The sequence below is a fragment of the Mesoplodon bidens genome, assembly GCF_964165515.1.
Source record: "Mesoplodon bidens genome assembly, chromosome: 4".
Classification (NCBI taxonomy): domain Eukaryota; kingdom Metazoa; phylum Chordata; class Mammalia; order Artiodactyla; family Ziphiidae; genus Mesoplodon; species Mesoplodon bidens.
In genome coordinates, this window is record NC_138160.1 from 154,357,269 (window position 1) to 154,375,492 (window position 18,224).

Below are 18,224 nucleotides of genomic sequence, written 5' to 3' on the forward strand. Positions count from 1 at the left end.
TGCTTCTCTTAGCCCATCTAAATTTGAAGGGATACCGAGATTTATATGAGGAATTCTAGCTACTGTCTGAGGCTCGCCACCCTCTGATACCCATCCCTAACACCCATGCCAGGCAATAAAGCACCAAAAAGTTAGATTGGTGGTGGGGGAAGAATAGTGCAGGGGTAGGTTCTGAGCTGTGAGAGGTGAGGGTAGGAATTGAGCCTAAGACAGAGGAAAAGTTAACTAATTCAGTAATGACCAAAGACCCTGAAAGTAACAGGACCATTTGTAACCAATAATTGCTCGTTGTACAGCCCTGGAAAAGGTAACTTTTCTGTGAGTCAGTAAATTGGGGAAAATTTAACATCTCCTAATGTGAGGCCATAGAGGACAGGTGACACTGAGGAGAGCTAACTCTAAAGTTTTCTGAAATTCTCAGACCATATGGTAGCCACTGTCTCATAAGGTTGCTGGACCCAATCCTGTCTTTTCCTGAATTTTTGTTGTCTGTAAAATAAGTGTTTTAAAATCACACCTTTTTATAGATAACTAATGGTTTTACGACTTATGAGCACCTATCAGCCTCATATTTAAAAGCATGACCATGATCACATATCATTAATTCGAGGAATAGTCATGGGTAAATTTATACCTATAGGGACTCAGTTTCTTGGTTTGTAAAATGAAAAAATGTATGTTATCCAAGAGTCCTCTCAGTTCTAAAAGTTTTAAAGTATAGAATATGAAATTAGTTTCCTTAAAGCTCCCTTCGTGTCATGATTTCTCAAGCTGTAGATGAAGAGATTGATGAGAGGAGTCACCACTGTGAAGATGACAGTAGTCACCACATCTTGCACTGAGTACGAGGATGAAGGGTGCTTATAGACCTCCAGGATTGCCCCATAGAAGAGGGAGACCACAGTGAGGTGGGATCCACATGTGGACAGGGCTTTCCTTATTCCATGGGCAGATGGCAACTTCAGTACATTAGAGAAGATGGAATCATATAAAATGATGATACATGCAAATGGTGTCATAAATACCAGTTCACCCACAGTGAATACCATCAGGTCATTGATAAAGGTATTCAAACAAGAGAGTTTTAGAATAGGATAAGGGTCACAGAAAAAGTTATACACAGCATTGTTGGAACAAAATGTGAGTTGCACCATGAGAAGAGTGTGTAGGAGAGCATGCAGATTTGTACTGACCCAAGATGCAGCCACCAGAAGGACACAGAGTTTGGGCCTCATGATCATGGTGTAGTGGAGTGGGCAACAGATGGAAGTATAATCATCATAGGCCATCACACTCAGGAGGAACCCATCCATGTTGATGAAAATGATGAAGAAGTAGATCTGGGTCATACATTCCATGTAAGAGATAGACTTGCTTCGCAGTATGTGATTCACTAGATTCTTGGGGATTGTGACTGATGAAAAGCAGATGTCGACACAGGAGAGGTTGGCCAAGAAGAAGTACATGGGTGTTTGGAGATGACGGTCACAGCTGATAGCCAAGACAATGAGAAAGTTCCCAATGAGGGTGACCAGGTACATCCACAAGAACAGCCCAAAGAGAACCTCCTCCTGCTCTGACTGCCCAGAGAGTCCCAGGAGAATGAATTCTGTGACTCCAGTCTGGTTGTCTCTGCCCATGGCTGCAGGGGAGAAGATGTGGTCAAAAGTAAAAGGAAATATTTATTTAATTAGCCTCCATATATTGTTTAGAGAATACAAGTTTTTAATGATACCAGATCCAAAATGTATTTCTTAATTAATAACACTTCAAACATAAAAGTAGATGAGATTGATAATGTCATCATTTGAGCAAATTTTTTATGATACTGTTTTGTCATTGAGAATTAATTCACATTAGATAATTCTATGAAGCGAGTTTTAATGAAATAAATAGCTGGTTAATTTCTATAATTTTAATTTGTGTTTAATTATCTTTGGTTTCATGCAGCTTAATTCATACTTCACTAACAGTTAATGAATATCTGGTATATACAAGTTATTTTCACATACACAATTTCTTTTAATCCATATCATTCATATATATATATATATATATTTTGGCCGCCTCACATGGCTTGTGGGATCTCAGTTCCCTGACCAGGTACTGAACCTGGGCCACAGCAGTAAAAGCCTAGAATCCTAACCACTAGGCCACCAGGAACTTCTGTCATCCATCATTCATAAGTGAGGACCCTGAGAAGAAGAATCAGAGATGAAGAACCTGGGATTCAGAGAAATTAGGTGATGACAGATTAGATTGAAAGAAAGCATAACATTTATAGTCTTGAAACAGCTGAAATGCCCTTTTCTTTATATTCCTCCCTAGTTTTACTTCCAAGTTTCAATTATCAACCATTTACTGAGACTATAACCAAGTGCCAGGCAGTGTCTTCCTGCTTTACATACATTTCTTACAGATTTAAAATATGTAAATTTAAAAAATAACAAGCTTCATTAAGCAGAAGGGAAAAATGAAGCAATGAGATTTAGCTATTTGTTTAAAGTCATAAGTTCTTTTACCCGAATAACTTTATACAACTCACTCAAATTCATTCTGGATCTCTCTTATTTTCTCAGGATTATACTAATTCTAGGCACTGAAGGATCTGCCTGGCAGTTTTCCCTCAACGTTGTAACTGGATAGCATCAAAATGTCATTGCAGTAGCTCACAAATGTTGGCTTGGATGAGCTAAGCGTGCTAGTGAGTTTGCTATGTACGACATTCTGTGAAGAGACTTCTTTTCTCCCTGTGCTGGCCAAAACAGGATCACTGGTATTTGGTATTATTTTTGAAGAGGAAAAGGAGATTCATAGAGAAAGTCAAGTTATGGGGGCATATCCAAGTGATAATCCCAGCCTTAAGGAATTAATGCAGGCAGAAAGAGTCAGATAGAGAATTTTGAATATGTAAGAATACACAGTATTCGAATAGTAAAGAGGAGAGGAGATGGCATTTCAGGGGAGGAGATTTACAGGTTAAATGTCTTGACTGACTGGGATAAAGGGTGTCACAGGCAATACTTTTAGGAGAGTGGTTGCAGGATGTATATAGTATGGTGACTATAAAATATCCAGCATTTTGAGAGTTAAATTAGTAAAACCAATGTAAAATTCTGAGATCTGAAGCCATTTTCTCATAAATTATATCACAGAATTAAAAGGTAGAAAGGCAGAAGTTGGCAGTACCCAGAGCTATTGAAAGAAAGTACTTCAGGGAAAGGATGTAGAATGTAGAAGTGGGGGTACAGGGGTTGCATCAAGGAAAAACCAAAACAATATTTGTGCAGACGTTTTCATTGTGCTCCAAAGAGTAGATGTTGATATTAGGGTCTTAATTGTAAGCTATTTCCCATAATGGAAATGGTAGTAGAAGGTGAAAGAAGTATAGCAGGATGGTGTAGGGTTTTTCCTATTGTCTGGGAACTGGCAAAGGCAAAAACAGGTGTAGAGGCTCTAAATAACCCAGACTCTATGTCGAGAGACCTGCCAGCATTAAGGTTAGCCACTTCCTGTCAATGTTTGCTGGGATAGTCCTACCAGGAGTACAAGCAACGTTGGCCCCACCCCCAAGTCAATATGGTAAGAGGGCCTGGTTTCATACATCAGTCCCTTGTGAATCTCTTTAGTTTGTGACTGTCCCTGAGACATCTCATGTTTTGCAGCATTGAGTGTTTGTGTTCCTGGACCTTAAAACTGAGGATGCTTAGTGCTTGGACTCCAGCTCAAGCTGACCCCCTCTGTGGGGTTCCATGTGGCATCCAAGCAACCTCCCTCCGAGACACTTCTCTAATGTGGTCATAGACCACAGTGAAGGTACACAAGGAAGCAACTAATAAAACGGTGGAGCTTAAGGGCAGAATAGGAGGGTCTTGAATGTCTGACAGAAGAGTCTCTTTTGTGAGGAAAGAGGGTGGCTCTTGGCTCTGAGCTTTTGGCCAGAATTTCTAAGAGCCGGCCGTCACTGATCTTAGCACTGCTGCCCTTAGTTATTACCTCTTTCGTTTCCCACTGCTTAATTTTCTGTTTCCACCTTGGAAACATGCTTGCTCTATTCTGCAATGGGCAGTACATCCTGAAAGAGGAAAGGCTTGTACATGTTAAACCAGGTGATGTTTCCCGTTTGAACTTGGTGAGATGCTGAAGAATTTAGTGTGTGTTTCTCCAAATGTAAACGTATGTTTTTGTCTGTGTGAATCTGTCTCTGTTGGAGATAACTGTGTCCTCACCTGCTTTCCCAGATTTTCTTACCTGGCTGCTCTGCTGCTGTGAGAGGCTATCATGGGACCCCTGTCTCCACTGGCTCCTTGCTTGACGCTATCATGGGACCCCTGTCTCCACTGGCTCCTTGCTTGACCCTGAATCATGAGAAAGTCACAGCTAGTGGGGGAGTCAGAAAGATTTTCTCACTGGAGGAGAACACTTAGATTCAGATAGGTGCCTCTAAGGTGGATTCCCCACAGCTCCTCATTAAAGGCACACATACTAAGGGTTCTTTGTTCCTATCCTCTCTGGACACAGATATCTCAGCCTGAGGGGAAATCAGTTTAGTGTTCAGACTTGTTGCTTCCCATTGCATCAAGTACATCTCACACCCATGTCACAGACAAAATATACTTGGTCCCTTGCTCTGTGCTCAGAATTGATCTGAAGAAAAATTGTGAAGCCAGTGAACTTGGCCCACAGATATTCATGGTAGCTCCATTCTTTGCTCTACACTGACTCCCTTTTGTATACTCCTTAAATCTTTAGGACTCTGCACTCTTTCTTCTTTCAAATAAAAGGTTTGTCAATTTATAGTAAGAAAGTAATGTCTAAGAACAGACCCTCAATTCTGTCTCAGTTAATCTCTGTAATAGTTGCTGTGCCCCTGACATAGGAAACCAGACGTACCACTTAGAAATGCTGGCCTGTGGACGGGGGTAGGGAATACTGGGTGTGGGTTATATATGTGGTCATCTAAATAATATCTGTGGGCTATTGGAACTTGGATGTGTATTTTTAAGTTTCTATTTGTGTGCATATACACAACAAAATTTTTACAAGGTGAGTTTTAGAACCAATTTTAAAAAAAGAAAGAACAGAAATATGAAATTGGGCAAAGGTGTGTTAGGCAAGTGCAAAAATTAGAGAACATTGGTGGCATTATTAATTACAGACAAAGCAATAATTAAGTCAACTGAAAGCATAAATCACAAAAGAGTAATATTTTATGATAACAAAGGACAAATTCATAAAACTTAATCACAGTTATGAAATCAAACAAAACAATGTAGCAACTGTTTGCAATAGCATTGTAAGCAATGTAGAATAGGAATAGGTTAGGCAAAGGTTTAAAAAAAAAGAAGTTGATTAATGTCTTAATGATGGACTTTAATATAAGATTCCCAGAATTTGATAGATCAAGTAGTTAATTAAAAAATATGACAGAGATTTTGTTTAAACAACAAAGAAATTTGATTTGTACACAGGGAACTATATTCAATATCCTGTGATAAACCATAATGGAAAAGAATATCTTAAAAATGCATATATAACTGAAACACTTTGCTGTACAGCAGAAATTATCACATTGTAAATCAACTATACATCAGTTAAAAATATATATATAGGGCTTCCCTGGTGGCGCAGTGGTTGAGAGTCCGCCTTCCAATGCAGGGGACATGTGTTCGTGCCCCGGTACGGGAGGATCCCACATGCCGCGGAGCAGCTGGGCCCTTGAGCCATGGCCACTGAGCCTGCGCGTCCGGAGCCTGTGCTCTGCAACGGGAGAGGCCACGGCAGTGAGAGGCCAGTGTACCGCAAAAAAAAAAAAAAAAAAAAAAAAAAAAATATATATATATATATATATATATATATATACACATATAAAATACACATATTTCCACCTTGAAAATAGAGAATATATATTCTTATTTTAAGACCAGGGAATAATTACAAATGTTGGCCATTTTCTTGACTACAACAAAAACTTTATAATAGAGTTTTTGAAATGAAAACTGAATCAATGAGATCAAACATTGATTTCATAGGATATATTCTCTTATGGGCTTCACCACAAAGCAAAAAATTAGAAACCAGAAATCAAAATGTAAAAAGAAATGTTCATTTGATAAAATTTAAAACAGTGTTCTTCATAATCCCCATATCAAAAAGAAAGTTTAAACCAAATGATTCATAAATTAGAGAAAAAATATAAAAAGCTATGGGAAAATAGCCTTAAATGCTCTTATTAATAATAAAGGAATATAAAAACTGAATAAATCAAGTATTTAATCAAGAATTTTTATTTTAAAATTATTTTAGTCAAATAAATATATTAGCATAGCTTTAAAAGTTAAACAATTCTTTAAATGAGAAAGGTAGTTCCCTACCTGTCTTTCCCCTCCATGATTCAACTTCCCAATATAAATACTTTTATATATTTCTAAATAATATGTTTATAATGCTATTTTTGATCATTGATTTACAATATATTGTCTTCCCATTTTGACAGGTGATGAGTTAATACCACTTCACCATCCCTTTTCCTCTTCCTCAAATGCTCCTATTATAGGCACATAACAATTTGGAGGTATGTCAATATCTATTATTGATTTTCTGACTGTGTTATACACTGTTTGTGTACTAATCTTTTTGTTTTTCCTGGCACATCTTTTGAATGTTCCTGAAGTTAATAATTGCCTATTTTTTAAAAAAATAATTGCCTATTTTTTTCATTTGCTTAATTTTTATGCCTCTTTTCTTTCCATATTTTGAAATTAATTTTGGGGGGGGTGAGTTATAATTGATAGATAATAAACATTACCCATTTAAGTTACACTTCAATGAATTTTAAAATCATGTTGTCATGTAACCACCACCACAATCAAGAAACACAACAGTTATATCACCCTAAAAATTTTCTTGTTTCCCTTTGCAGTTAGCACCCTCCCATGACCAGGTAATCACTGATCTGCTTTCTTTCACTACAGTTTTGTGTTTCCTAGAATTTAATATAAATGGAATCATACAGTATGTGGTCTTTTGTGTTTGAATTCTTTCACTTAGCATAATGCTTTTGAGATTAATCCATGTTGTCAATGTATCACAAATTTGTTGCATTTATTAACATTGTGTTCCTTTTCATTCCTGTGTAGTATTCCATAGTAAGGAGATCCACAATTTTTATAACCATTCAACAGTTGAGGAAATTGGTTTGTTTCCAGTTTAGAAATATTATGTATAATATGTATGCATATCTCTCTATATGTATACAATGTGCATATAATACTACCATGTACATTTCTGTAGAAGTTTGTGTGTGGCCATATACTTTCATTTTTCTTGGAATGTGATTACTGGTTTTTATGGTAAATGTTTTAACTTTATAAGATACTGCAATACTGTTTTTGCAAAAAATAGCTGGACAGTTTGCATTCCTATCAGCAATATTTGAGAGTTCTAATTGTTACACATCCTTATCAACGCTGGGTATTGTCAGTCTTTTTTTTTTTTTTTGAGGTATGCGGGCCTCTCATTGCTGTGGCCTCTCCCTTTGCGGAGCACAGGCTCCGGACGTGCAGGCTCAGTGGCCATGGCTCACGGGCCTAGCCGCTCCGCGGCATGTGGGATCTTCCCGGACTGGGGCACGAACCCATGTCCCCTGCATCGGCAGGTGGAGTCTCAACCACTGCGCCACCAGGGAAGCCCTTGTCAGTCTTTTTAACATTAACTATTCTACTGGATGTATAATAATATCTCATTGTGGTTTTAACTTGCATTTTCCTGATAACTAGTGATGTTGAGCATCTTATACTTATCGCCTATTCATATATCTCCTTTTGTGAAGTTATGTTCAAATATTTTCCCCATTTTTATTGGGTTGTTTGCCTATTTTTATTGAGCTGTTTTTCTTCTCATTTTTGAGTTTTTTTTCTGGACTCAATTGTAAATTTTGCAAATATTTTCTCCCAGTTTGTGGTTTGCTTTTAATTTTCTTATGCCTTATGAAAAGAAAAAATTAATTTTAATGTTCATCTTATCACTCTTTCCCCTTAAAGTTATGCTTTTTATGTCCTATTCATGAAATCTTTGCCTCAGTCAGTGTAACAAATATTTTGTACCATGTTTTCTTCCAGTAGTTTAATAGAATTTTGTCTTTAACTTTATGATTCATTTCCATGAGTGAATATGATGTGAGGTAAAAATTAGAGTTAGTTTTTATCTATACTGATAACCAGTTGCTCCAACATCACCTGCTAAAAAGATTTCTGTTTCCATATTGAATTATACTTGCACCTTTGTTGAACTTCAATTCTATTTCTGGAGTTTTTGTGTGTTGCATTCATTTCTATGTTTATCTAACGCCAATAACACACTGTCATGATTATTGAATCTTTATGTTAAATGTTGAAATCAATAGTATAAGTGATCTGAACTTGTTCTTAATTTTCAAGGTTTTTGGCTATTTTAGGTCCTTTGCTTTTCAATATAAACCTTTAAATCAGCTTGTCAATTTCTTGAAAATTGTCTGTTAGGATTTTGATTGGGTTGTATTGAATCTGTTGATTAATTTGGGGAGGATTAAATTCTAATCTTTTATTGCTAACATATAGACACACAGTTGATTCTGCATATTCACCTTGTACTCTGAAATTAGCTTATCAATTCTAGGAATGTTTCTATAGATTCCATTGTGTTTTCTATGTATTTCAACATGTACACTAAGGCAAGAGTCGGCAAATTTTTACTGTAAAAGGCCAGTTACTGAGTACTCTAGATGTTGCAATGTCACCTCTCCCATTGTAGAAGGAGAGCAGTCATAGAAAATATGAAAAACATGATGATGGCTATGTTCCAAAGAACTTGTTAAAAAAAGAAAAAAAGGCAGAGGGCTGAATTTTGCTTATAGGCTGTGCTTTGCCAACTCTTGTTCTTGGGTTTTGCAGAAATGAAATCGTATAACATGTACACTTTTGTCTGGCTTCTTTAACAGCATAATTGTTTTGAGATTCATCCATGCTGTAGTTGTAGTTTATTCCTTTTTATTGCAGGTAATATTCCATTTCATGGCTATACTACAACGGTTCATACAGGCGCCTATCTATGAAGGCTTGTGTTGTCTCAGAAATAAAGTCACAGGCAACATTCAACTACAAGACTTGGTATGGATCTATGCTTTTTCTTCTCTTGGATTAATTAACTAGAAGAGGAAAGGCTGGATCATTTTAAGAAATTAACATTTTTAAGAAAATGCCAAACTCTTTTCCAAGGTTGTTGTATTGCATATATTTCTTGGTGAATTGCCTGTTCAAATTTTTTGCATTTTAAAAAATTACATTGTTTGTCTTTATATTCTTGAATTTGTATATTGGGCATAGTTAACCTTTATCAGATATATGAATTAACAGATAAATGTTCTTATTAGATATATGATTTGCAAATGTTTTCTTCCAGTATGTAACTTGTCTTTTAATTCATTTATCAGTGTATTTTGAAGAGCAGAAGTTCTTACTTTGATGTTCAATTTACCAGTTTGTTCATTTATATATGGTCTTTTGGTGTCATATCTAAGACATATTTATGTAATCCAAGTTCCCAAAGTTTTTTTTTTTTTTTTGCGGTACGCGGGACTCTTATTGCTGTGGCTTCTCCTGTTGTGGAGCACAGGCTCCAGACATGCAGGCTCAGCGGCCATGGCTCACGGGCCCAGCCGCTCCGCAGCATGTGGGATCTTCCTGGACCGGGGCATGAACCTGTGTCCCCTGCATCGGCAGGTGGACTCTCAATGACTGCACTACCAGGGAAGCCCTCCAAAGATTTTTTACCTGTTTTGGAAGTTTTATAATTTTAGATTTTACATTAAGATCTGTGGTCCATTTTAGGTTAATTTTAAAATATGGTATGAGGTATGGATCCAAGTTCCATCCCCCCTCACCCCATGTGATTTAGATAGCCAACTGGTCCAGCACCACTTGTTTAAAAAAGCTAGACTTTCTCTGCTAAATTGCCTTTGTATTTGGGTTTATTTCTGAATTCTTTCCTTTCCATTCATATATTTGTCTATACTGATGGCAGTACTCATGGCCAAGACTGATGGCCAAGACTCATTTGTCTTGAGTACAATCTTTATATAATAATTCTTGAATTTGGACAGTGTAAGTCTTCCAACTTAGATCTTTTTCAAAGCTGTTTTTGCAATGCTAGGTTTTTTGCATTGTTATATAAATTTTAGAATCAGTTTGCCAATTTCTATGAAAAAGTCTGATGAAATTTTGAGACCACATGAAATGTTATCAATTTCAGAATTAACAACAATAATTAGTCTCCTGACCCAAAAGCATAGCATATTTCTTCATTTTAAAAGGTTTTCTTTCATTCCACTCATGAATATTATTTTTAGTTTTCAGTGTATGGATTGCTCATATTTTTGACAACTTTAACACTAAATGTTTCATATTTTATGCTACTGTAAATAGTACTAAGTTTTTAATTCAAATTATTTATTATTTGTTGTTATATGATTATTTTTTTAATATTGGTTTTGAATCTTGAAACTTTGCTAAACTCACTAATTAGCTATAATAGATTCCTTATAATTCCATCAAAAATTCTGCATGGCAGATTATTGTGTCCACATACAAAGACAATTTTACTTTTTCCTTTCCAATCTAATTGGGTGCCCTATAATTTAATTCAGATACTAACTATCCTGACCTAGGACAGACCCCAGAGTTTAAGGGCTCAGTCCCACAAAGCTACCCCCATTCAGATGCCAATCAGAAGTACTGGGCCCCCAGGTTACTCATACTCTCTTAAACTTGGTTACACATCGGGGTTTCCATGACCCCATCCTCAAATTGGATAATTTGCTATAATGTCTCACAGAACTCAAGGAAACAGTTTATTTACTATTATTGGTTCATTTTAAAGGATACTAAATAAGACACAAATGACCAGCCAGAGGAAGAGGCACATAGGGCCAGGGCAAGGTCAGGAAGGGTCCTGAGTGCAGGAACTTCTGTCCCACAGAGTTTGGGGTACACCACCCTCGTGGCACGTGGATGCTCACTCTTCTACTTTTCCTTCTTTCTCTGGCCTGTGGTGTGGAAATAATGACAGTATCTCCAGCTGCCACCCTGGACCATAAGATGAGGATGGAAAACTTACACTAAGATAATGGGGTAGAAATTTCTGAGCTTGGGAGTCTGATGACATCTTAGATCCACTGTACCAGCCTTTGAATACCTACTTCTGAACTTAATTTGTGTGTGATAGAAATAAACTTCTATCTTGTCTAAGCCAACATTTTATACATTTTTGTCTTTTGAAGGTAATAGTACTGTTCCAAATGGCCCCCAAGCATAGTGCTGCAATGCTGTCTAGTGTTCCTAAGTGCAGGAGGGCCATGAGGTGTTTAACAGAGAAAATAATCTTTGTTCAGGCATGAGTTATAGTGCTGTTGGCCATGAGTTCAATGTTAATGAGTTTACAATATATATTAAGTAAGGTGTATTTAAACTGAGACACACATACAACAATGTTATGTATTGATTGGTTGACCAAAAATATTGTGGCCAGAGGCTCACAGGAACCTATTTCCCTTAGTAGCAGTGGTTCAGTATTCACCAATTCAGTGTTTATCATGACTTTATGGAACAAAACTACCTATATAAAGAGAATTGACTGTATTATTATCCCTAGATGATAAAGCTGAGATGCAGAGATACAAAGTAATGAGCCCAGGATCACATAGCTAGTAAGTGGTATAGCTGATATTTGAACCAAGGGCAGCCTGGCTCCAGAACCTGTATTCTTCCCCACCACACCATCCTGCCTCTTGTAGGATGAGAGAACTCTGGGTATCAGGCTTCCTTGAAGGTCAGGGTTGGGAGTGGGAATTAGGATGCCCTGGAAAAAAACCTCCTCCCCAGCCTCCTAGGAAATAATGGTATCCTGGGATGTCAAGTCAAACCTGTAGTGTCTCAATGTCTTGGGGAGCAGGGTAGTAGGTCAGAGTTTCTTTGTAATATCAGAGTTTCCTGGGATCATCAGCCTGCTTTGGATGGCTGGTCAGAGTTCCCTTATAGGGTTAGGCTATTTTGAGGCAGCAAGAGTATTGGAATTCAGTGTGTGCTTGTGGACCCAAGTTGACTACATGAATCTTGGGAGGCAGAGCTGTCATGCAGCTCGAGTTTCTCTAGGAGGTCACAGTATACCCTGGGGTAGGGGGAGAGGGGTTGGCATCTTGGATCAGTGTTTCTCGACTTTTATGTTGTTATGACCTGAATGTTTGTGTCTCCTCACCACTTCATATGTTGAGTCCTAACCCCAATGTGATGCAATAATATTTGGAGGTGGGGCCTTTGGGAGGTGATTAGGGTTAAGTGAGATCATGAGGTTGAGGCCCCAAGATGAGAGTAGTGTCTTTATAAGAAGAGAAAAGAGACCAGGACTGAGTTCTCTTTCTGTCTTGTGAAGACACAGAAGGTGGCTGTCTGTAACCCAGGAAAAGTCTCTCAGGAACTGAGTCAGCTGGCACCTTAATCATGGACTTCTCAGCCTGCAGAACTGTGAGAAATGGATATCTGTTGTTTTAGCCACCTTGCTTTGGTATTTTGTTATGGCAGCCAGAGCTGATGAAGACAAGTGTACAGTCAGTTCTCTTGGGGATCTTGTTACAGTGAAAATTCTGATTCAGTAGGACTGAAGTGGGGCCTCAAATTTTGCATTTCTAACAAGCTCTCATGTGCTGCTTATACTTCTGATCCATGGATCATATTGTAAGCCTCAGGATCCTGGAAGTTTACCATGTTTTTCTGTCTTGAATTGTTCTTTTAAAGGATGTGTGTGAAGGATTAGCATAACCTTGGGGATCAGACAGTCCTATGAGTACAGTGTGTTCCAAGGGGATTAGGGTGCCCTCATTGATTCAGTCTATTCTCACATTTCAGAACTTCATGGCGGGGGACAGGGATAATCTCCTAGTTGAGGTTGAATACTCTAGGTTTCAGTGTGTCCTAGAGAACCCTAGAGTCCTAGGATATTGGGTTGTCTTTAAAGGGTCAGGATGTCCTACGGATGTCAGAATGTACTTCCTAGATCTAAGTAATCTCAAGAAGCAGAGTACTGCAGGTGTCAGGGTGTCCTGACTGCTCAGCGATGCTGGGTATGTCAGGGTTTCCTTGAAGAATCAGAATGTCGGGATGTCATGGGAATCTCAGTCTTCTGCAGAGTCCTGAGGTCTAGGGAGATCAGGATGCACCTGAAATACAGATGCTCTTGAGGGTAACTGTTCTCTGATGGTCTGGGTGACCTTGGAGGGTCATGGAGTCCTGGGGGGCTCTGAGTGAATGAGGAGGTGACATTTGGGAGCGGAAATCAGAAAGTACTTGAGAACTATGGTGTCTGGGAGACTCATCCTATGGTTCAGGTTGTCCTGATGCGGTGTCCAGTGTACTCTGCGAATCAGGATATTTAGGAGGGGCCAGAATGTACTTGTGTTTTTAGTTTTTTAGTTTCCTGGAAAGAAGTCTTTGGGAATCACCCACGTACTGAGACACAAGGCAGGCCCTACTCCTGGTCTCCATTTGCACACCCTCTCCCTCTCCTCTCATGTTGAGGTTCTGAGGAGGAGTCTCAGGAGGAATGCATTTTCTCTTCCTTCCCCTGCCTGCTCCCAGGAGGGGATTTAACAGGACAAAAGAATTTGGTCCTCTGGGAATATGAGCTCTTGGCCCCAGTCCCTGGACCCTCCAACAGAGCACCTTCCCTCATCTGGCTTGTGATCCTCCCCTGATGATGGGGGCTCTGGCGACCAGGCAGTGATTGGATGGGCTCACAGGGGTGAGGAACAGGTCACTCCTCCAAGGCTCAGGGAGAAAGAGTTAGTGTGGGATTGCAAGCTGGGAAAGTAGGCAGCTGAGAGCAAAAGGAGAGAACGACATCCCAGAGAGAGAAGGTGCAGGGGGAGAAAAGTGGAGACTAAAACAGAGAAACAGGGTGAGGGCAAGGCAGAATGAGATGATACTCAAGCAAAGGAATGGGGAATTAGAAATAGAAAGAAAAGTTAGAAAAAAGGAGATAGAGAAAAAGGTCTATCTATCTATATCTACACAGGGAGAGAGATTCAGAGAGAGGTATAAACAGGGGGAAAGCAGTGAAAACAAGGCATAGAGGGGAACAGAAACAGAGAAAGACTGATCCAGAATCAGAGACTCAGGGACACGAGACTGAGCTGTCTTTGGTCTTTGTTGTGAGCCATGGATGCAGAAGGGAAGAGTGAGCAGGGTAAACAAAAGAAGGGGCGAGTTTGCAGCAGTCTCTGGCCCGAGGGCTATGCAGCCGCTGGGACTTTGACCTCCACGGTGGGTGAGTGAATCTCTGGGGTGGTCCTGAGGAGACAGCAGGTGTGCATGCTCCATGCTCAGGCTCCGTGGGGCGATGGTTCATCACGAGGAAAGTGAAGAGGAGAAATAAAAAACCAGAATCCTAGAATGTTAAAAACAAGGGAATCTTAGAACACATGGGCCGATACAACTCCTTTGCTTTACAGAGTGGCACACTGAGACCCTGACGGATGAGGAGGCGGCAGAGGCTGAGCTAAAAGCTGTCTCCTCACTCCTGACCTCAGAGTTTGCTCACTGCACTGCTTTCTCCAAGGAAGAGAGTTGGAGGGGCCAGGGCTTTGGATCCGAGGAGAGCAGGGGGCTCAGGTGGATAGTGAGCACGGGGTAGGGACTACCGCCTGGGTCCCCATGGGGATGGGATCCTCACTCCAGATATCTTTTCTCAGTGTGTGCCTCCCAGGTGTTTCCTTTTGCTCCTGTTCTCTATTCCCCGGCTGGCTCTCAGACTAATTAGTGTGGGGGCTTAGTGAGTCTGTAGGGAGAAGAGGCAGGCCTTTCCCACGAGCTCAGGTTCCTGCAGCCTGGTGGCCAGGCCAGGACTGGGATAGGGGAGAAGATGAAATGTATGTGTGAGGAGGGTGTGTCTGAGCGGAAGAGTGAGGAATGTTTCATCTTCCCAGGTGGAGGGAATAGGACAATGGGAACAATATAAAGGTTTAAGTTGCATGTGAACCATGAGAGCAGGGAGCAAGTCATAGGGGTCTTAGACAGAGACCTGGGCAGTTTGTTAGGTTGTCAGAGCGAATAGGAGATCCACAGGGTGAGACCCAGGAAGGTGGTATGTGTGCTGAGAGAGATGAAAGGCTATGGAGGGGCATGCCTTACATGGGGATGCATCTGGGGGAGTGTAATGGGGAGTGGGCACAAGGTGCAGAAGTGAGGCAGAGGGAGCGTGAGTGCCTAGGACAAGTGAGACTGAGGGGCAGACTTCATGTGGAGAGGGCAGCATGGGTTAAGGGAATCAGAAGTGAATCAGGGCCAAGGCTGAGCTGGATTCAGCTAATTCTGAAAGCTGAAGAATTTCTGGTCAGGGCAGAGTATATGAGCAATACACTGGGGGTTCCAGCATATGTGGTCTGGGATGGATGGGTGGATCCATGCGGCAGCAAACTCTCCCTCCCCCCTCCTTCTCAGACATGAGCACTCAGCCCTACAGGAACCTCTCTGGTATAGGAGTGGGGAGACCAAGTCTTTGCTCACAAGGAGAACAGAGGGGTCACCCACATTCCCGGCGCCGCCACCGCACCACCTTCAGTCCAGCGCACTTGGAACAGCTGGAGTCAGCTTTTGGGAGGAACCGGTACCCTGACATTTGGGCCCGAGAAGGCCTGGCCCGGGACACAGGTCTCAGCGAGGCCAGAATCCAGGTGATGGCCCAGGATCCTCCACCCACCATCCCCTGAAGAAATGCAGATTCAGTGATTGGGAACTACTGGGGCATAAATTCTCAGGGCACTATAACCCTAACCCAAATGTTCACCAGAACAGAGTCTTACCCAACAGTCAGCATAACCTCATCTACGTCAGGAATGTCACTTGAGTTTAACCTTGCAGCTAACCTAATCTAACTTGAATTTCAATGTCAAACCCCAACCTTAACAGTGATGTGAACTCCAACAGAAATTCAATCCTAACTATTCACACACGTACGTAAACTTGTCCCTAACCATGGTCTTGAAACTCAACCTGATGCTTGCTCAATTCTAACTATAGAGTTGCTTAATCTTAAGAATAAACTGTACCCTAAATCTAACCTGGTCTGTAACAATTAAACTCATCCATAGTCGTAGTCTCTAATAAACCTAGAGGAAATTTCCCATTCTCTGTGGAGGTAAAATGCCACTGTGTCATGTTTATCTCTTTCTTTTTACAAGTTGACATTTCTTACTCACCCAAAGTTGTAGCAGGGCAAATTTAGATATGGATTGGGGGAATGGTGTGGGTCTTGCTTTGTCACTAGTCCTGGCTCAGCTATGCCTTCTGCAAGAGCTTTACTTCCTCTGGGGATGTGGGGGAGTCTTATGCCCTGTACCAGTCTGTAGCCGCATATGACAATGCCACCTATTTGAGAGAGGGGCTCTAATGTGGCTATTCTCCCTCCTCCTCAGGTCTGGTTCCAGAACCGCAGAGCTAAGCAGAGGAAGCAAGAGCGGTCACTGCTCCAGCCACTGGCCCATCTGTCTCCTGCCACCTTCTCCGGTTTCTTGCCTGAGCGCCCTGCTTGCCCCTACTCCTACCCAACACCACCTCCCCCAGTGACCTGCTTCCCTCACCCCTACAACCATGCCCTTCCCTCTCAGCCTTCCACTGGTGGTTCCTTTGCTCGACCCCACCATTCTGAAGACTGGTACCCCACCCTGCACCCAACCCCTGCTGGTCATATGCCCTGCCCTCCACCCCCACCCATGCTTCCCCTCAGCCTTGAGCCACCAAAGTCCTGGAACTAAAGTTAAACAAGTACTGATAAGGTAATTTCCCAGCCTGTGACCCTCACAAAACAGAGAAAACTGGGTGGTTTCCTTTCCTTCTAAGGGCAAAGTAGAAATATGGTGAATGATAGCTCAGAGACTGGGAATGTTAAAATGGGAGATCATGATGAAGGCTCACTGAGCTGATTAATTGAGTGAATTTAAGGAGGTGAAACTACTGGAAGATATAGGTTAAAAAGTCCCAGTGGAGGTGACTGGTGGAAAAGTGACATTGAGGGAAGCAGTGGTTGCTGCTGGTGGCTGGAAATGGTTGAAGGGGATAGAACTTTTGGGACTTCACTCACTGAGATCACAGTTGAGGACCTTCATCCCCATTGTTTCTAGCTGATTTCAATAAGGCTTTTGATTTAAAGTCTACCTATACATCTCTTCCCCATCACCACCATCTGAATCCATCATTAAGTTTTATTCATTCTATCCTGGAAATAGCTCTTGAATTTATTCCTCTCCTTTCTGTTCCAGCAGACACTTTGCTTTTTCTGGCCCCACGTTTTCTAATTAATCCTCCTCCTTGGTTCCCTTAGCTCCAGTCTTTCTCACTTCCAACAGGCTTTGTAAATCTGATCATCAAATATTAGCTCTCCAGTGTTTTATAAACAATAAATAAATAATACCTGATTTGCTAAGCCTGAGTCTTCAGCGTTACCTTCAACGTAACTTTCAAGTCACCTGCATGTGGCTTTGTTATTGAGCAAGGGCTCCTGTGACTACAGCACCGAAAGCCAAACTCTGACAGCTGATGTTTGCAGTAAAGTAAGGGTTTATTGCAGGGTGCCAAGCAAGGGAGTGGGAGACAAGCCTCAGATCTGCTCCAACTTGGCCCTTGAGTTGGGAGTGTTTTTAAAGAAGAAGAAAAAAGAAGTTGGGATTAATCATCATCTTGTGACATCTCTTAATCATAGTTGTGGAAGTCAGGATGTTTCCAGTTTACAATTCTCTAGCCACCTGGGGGATCTGTGAGCTCATCCTGCTCTGGAGAAACAACCTGATTTGTGTGTTAATGATGATATCTACAACAGCAATTTTAGTACATTAATGATGTTATAGACAATAGCAATTTTAGTCATCTGATTCTGTTTGATTAGTGTTCAGTTAGCACAGGATTGAGGTCAGAAGAGGCAAACAAAGGAATAAAGTTTTGAGTAGAGACATTAATCATAAACTCACAGAGGGAACTCAATTTTAGAGGGGCTCAGTTTCAGTTTGTGATAGAGAAGAAACAATTTGATTAAGGGCAAACTTTTCCAAGAGCAAACCGTGAGTCTTGAGGTTCATAAGAGGTCATTCCCAGAAAAGAATCTGCTGTGAAGTGCCTTAGTCTGAGCTCTCCTAACAGAAACATGCT

The 18,224-nt window shown here is 40.7% G+C and overlaps 2 protein-coding genes across 2 annotated transcripts; one reads left to right on the forward strand and one right to left on the reverse strand.

Moving 5' to 3' along the window:
• Positions 1–710: 710 nt before the first annotated feature.
• On the reverse strand, positions 711–1,640 carry LOC308616433 (olfactory receptor 1f45-like; the record flags this gene model as incomplete). The annotated part of the gene is made up of 1 exon (XM_081232675.1): positions 711–1,640. One exon carries the CDS (start codon positions 1,638–1,640, stop codon positions 711–713), a length of 930 nt encoding a protein of 309 aa, XP_081088801.1.
• Positions 1,641–14,243: 12,603 nt separating this feature from the next.
• LOC308616205 (homeobox protein prophet of Pit-1) lies at positions 14,244–16,837 on the forward strand (the record flags this gene model as incomplete). Its single annotated transcript, XM_081232381.1, has 3 exons — positions 14,244–14,352; positions 15,525–15,757; positions 16,499–16,837. 3 exons carry the CDS (start codon positions 14,244–14,246, stop codon positions 16,835–16,837), a joined length of 681 nt encoding a protein of 226 aa, XP_081088507.1.
• Positions 16,838–18,224: the final 1,387 nt, after the last annotated feature.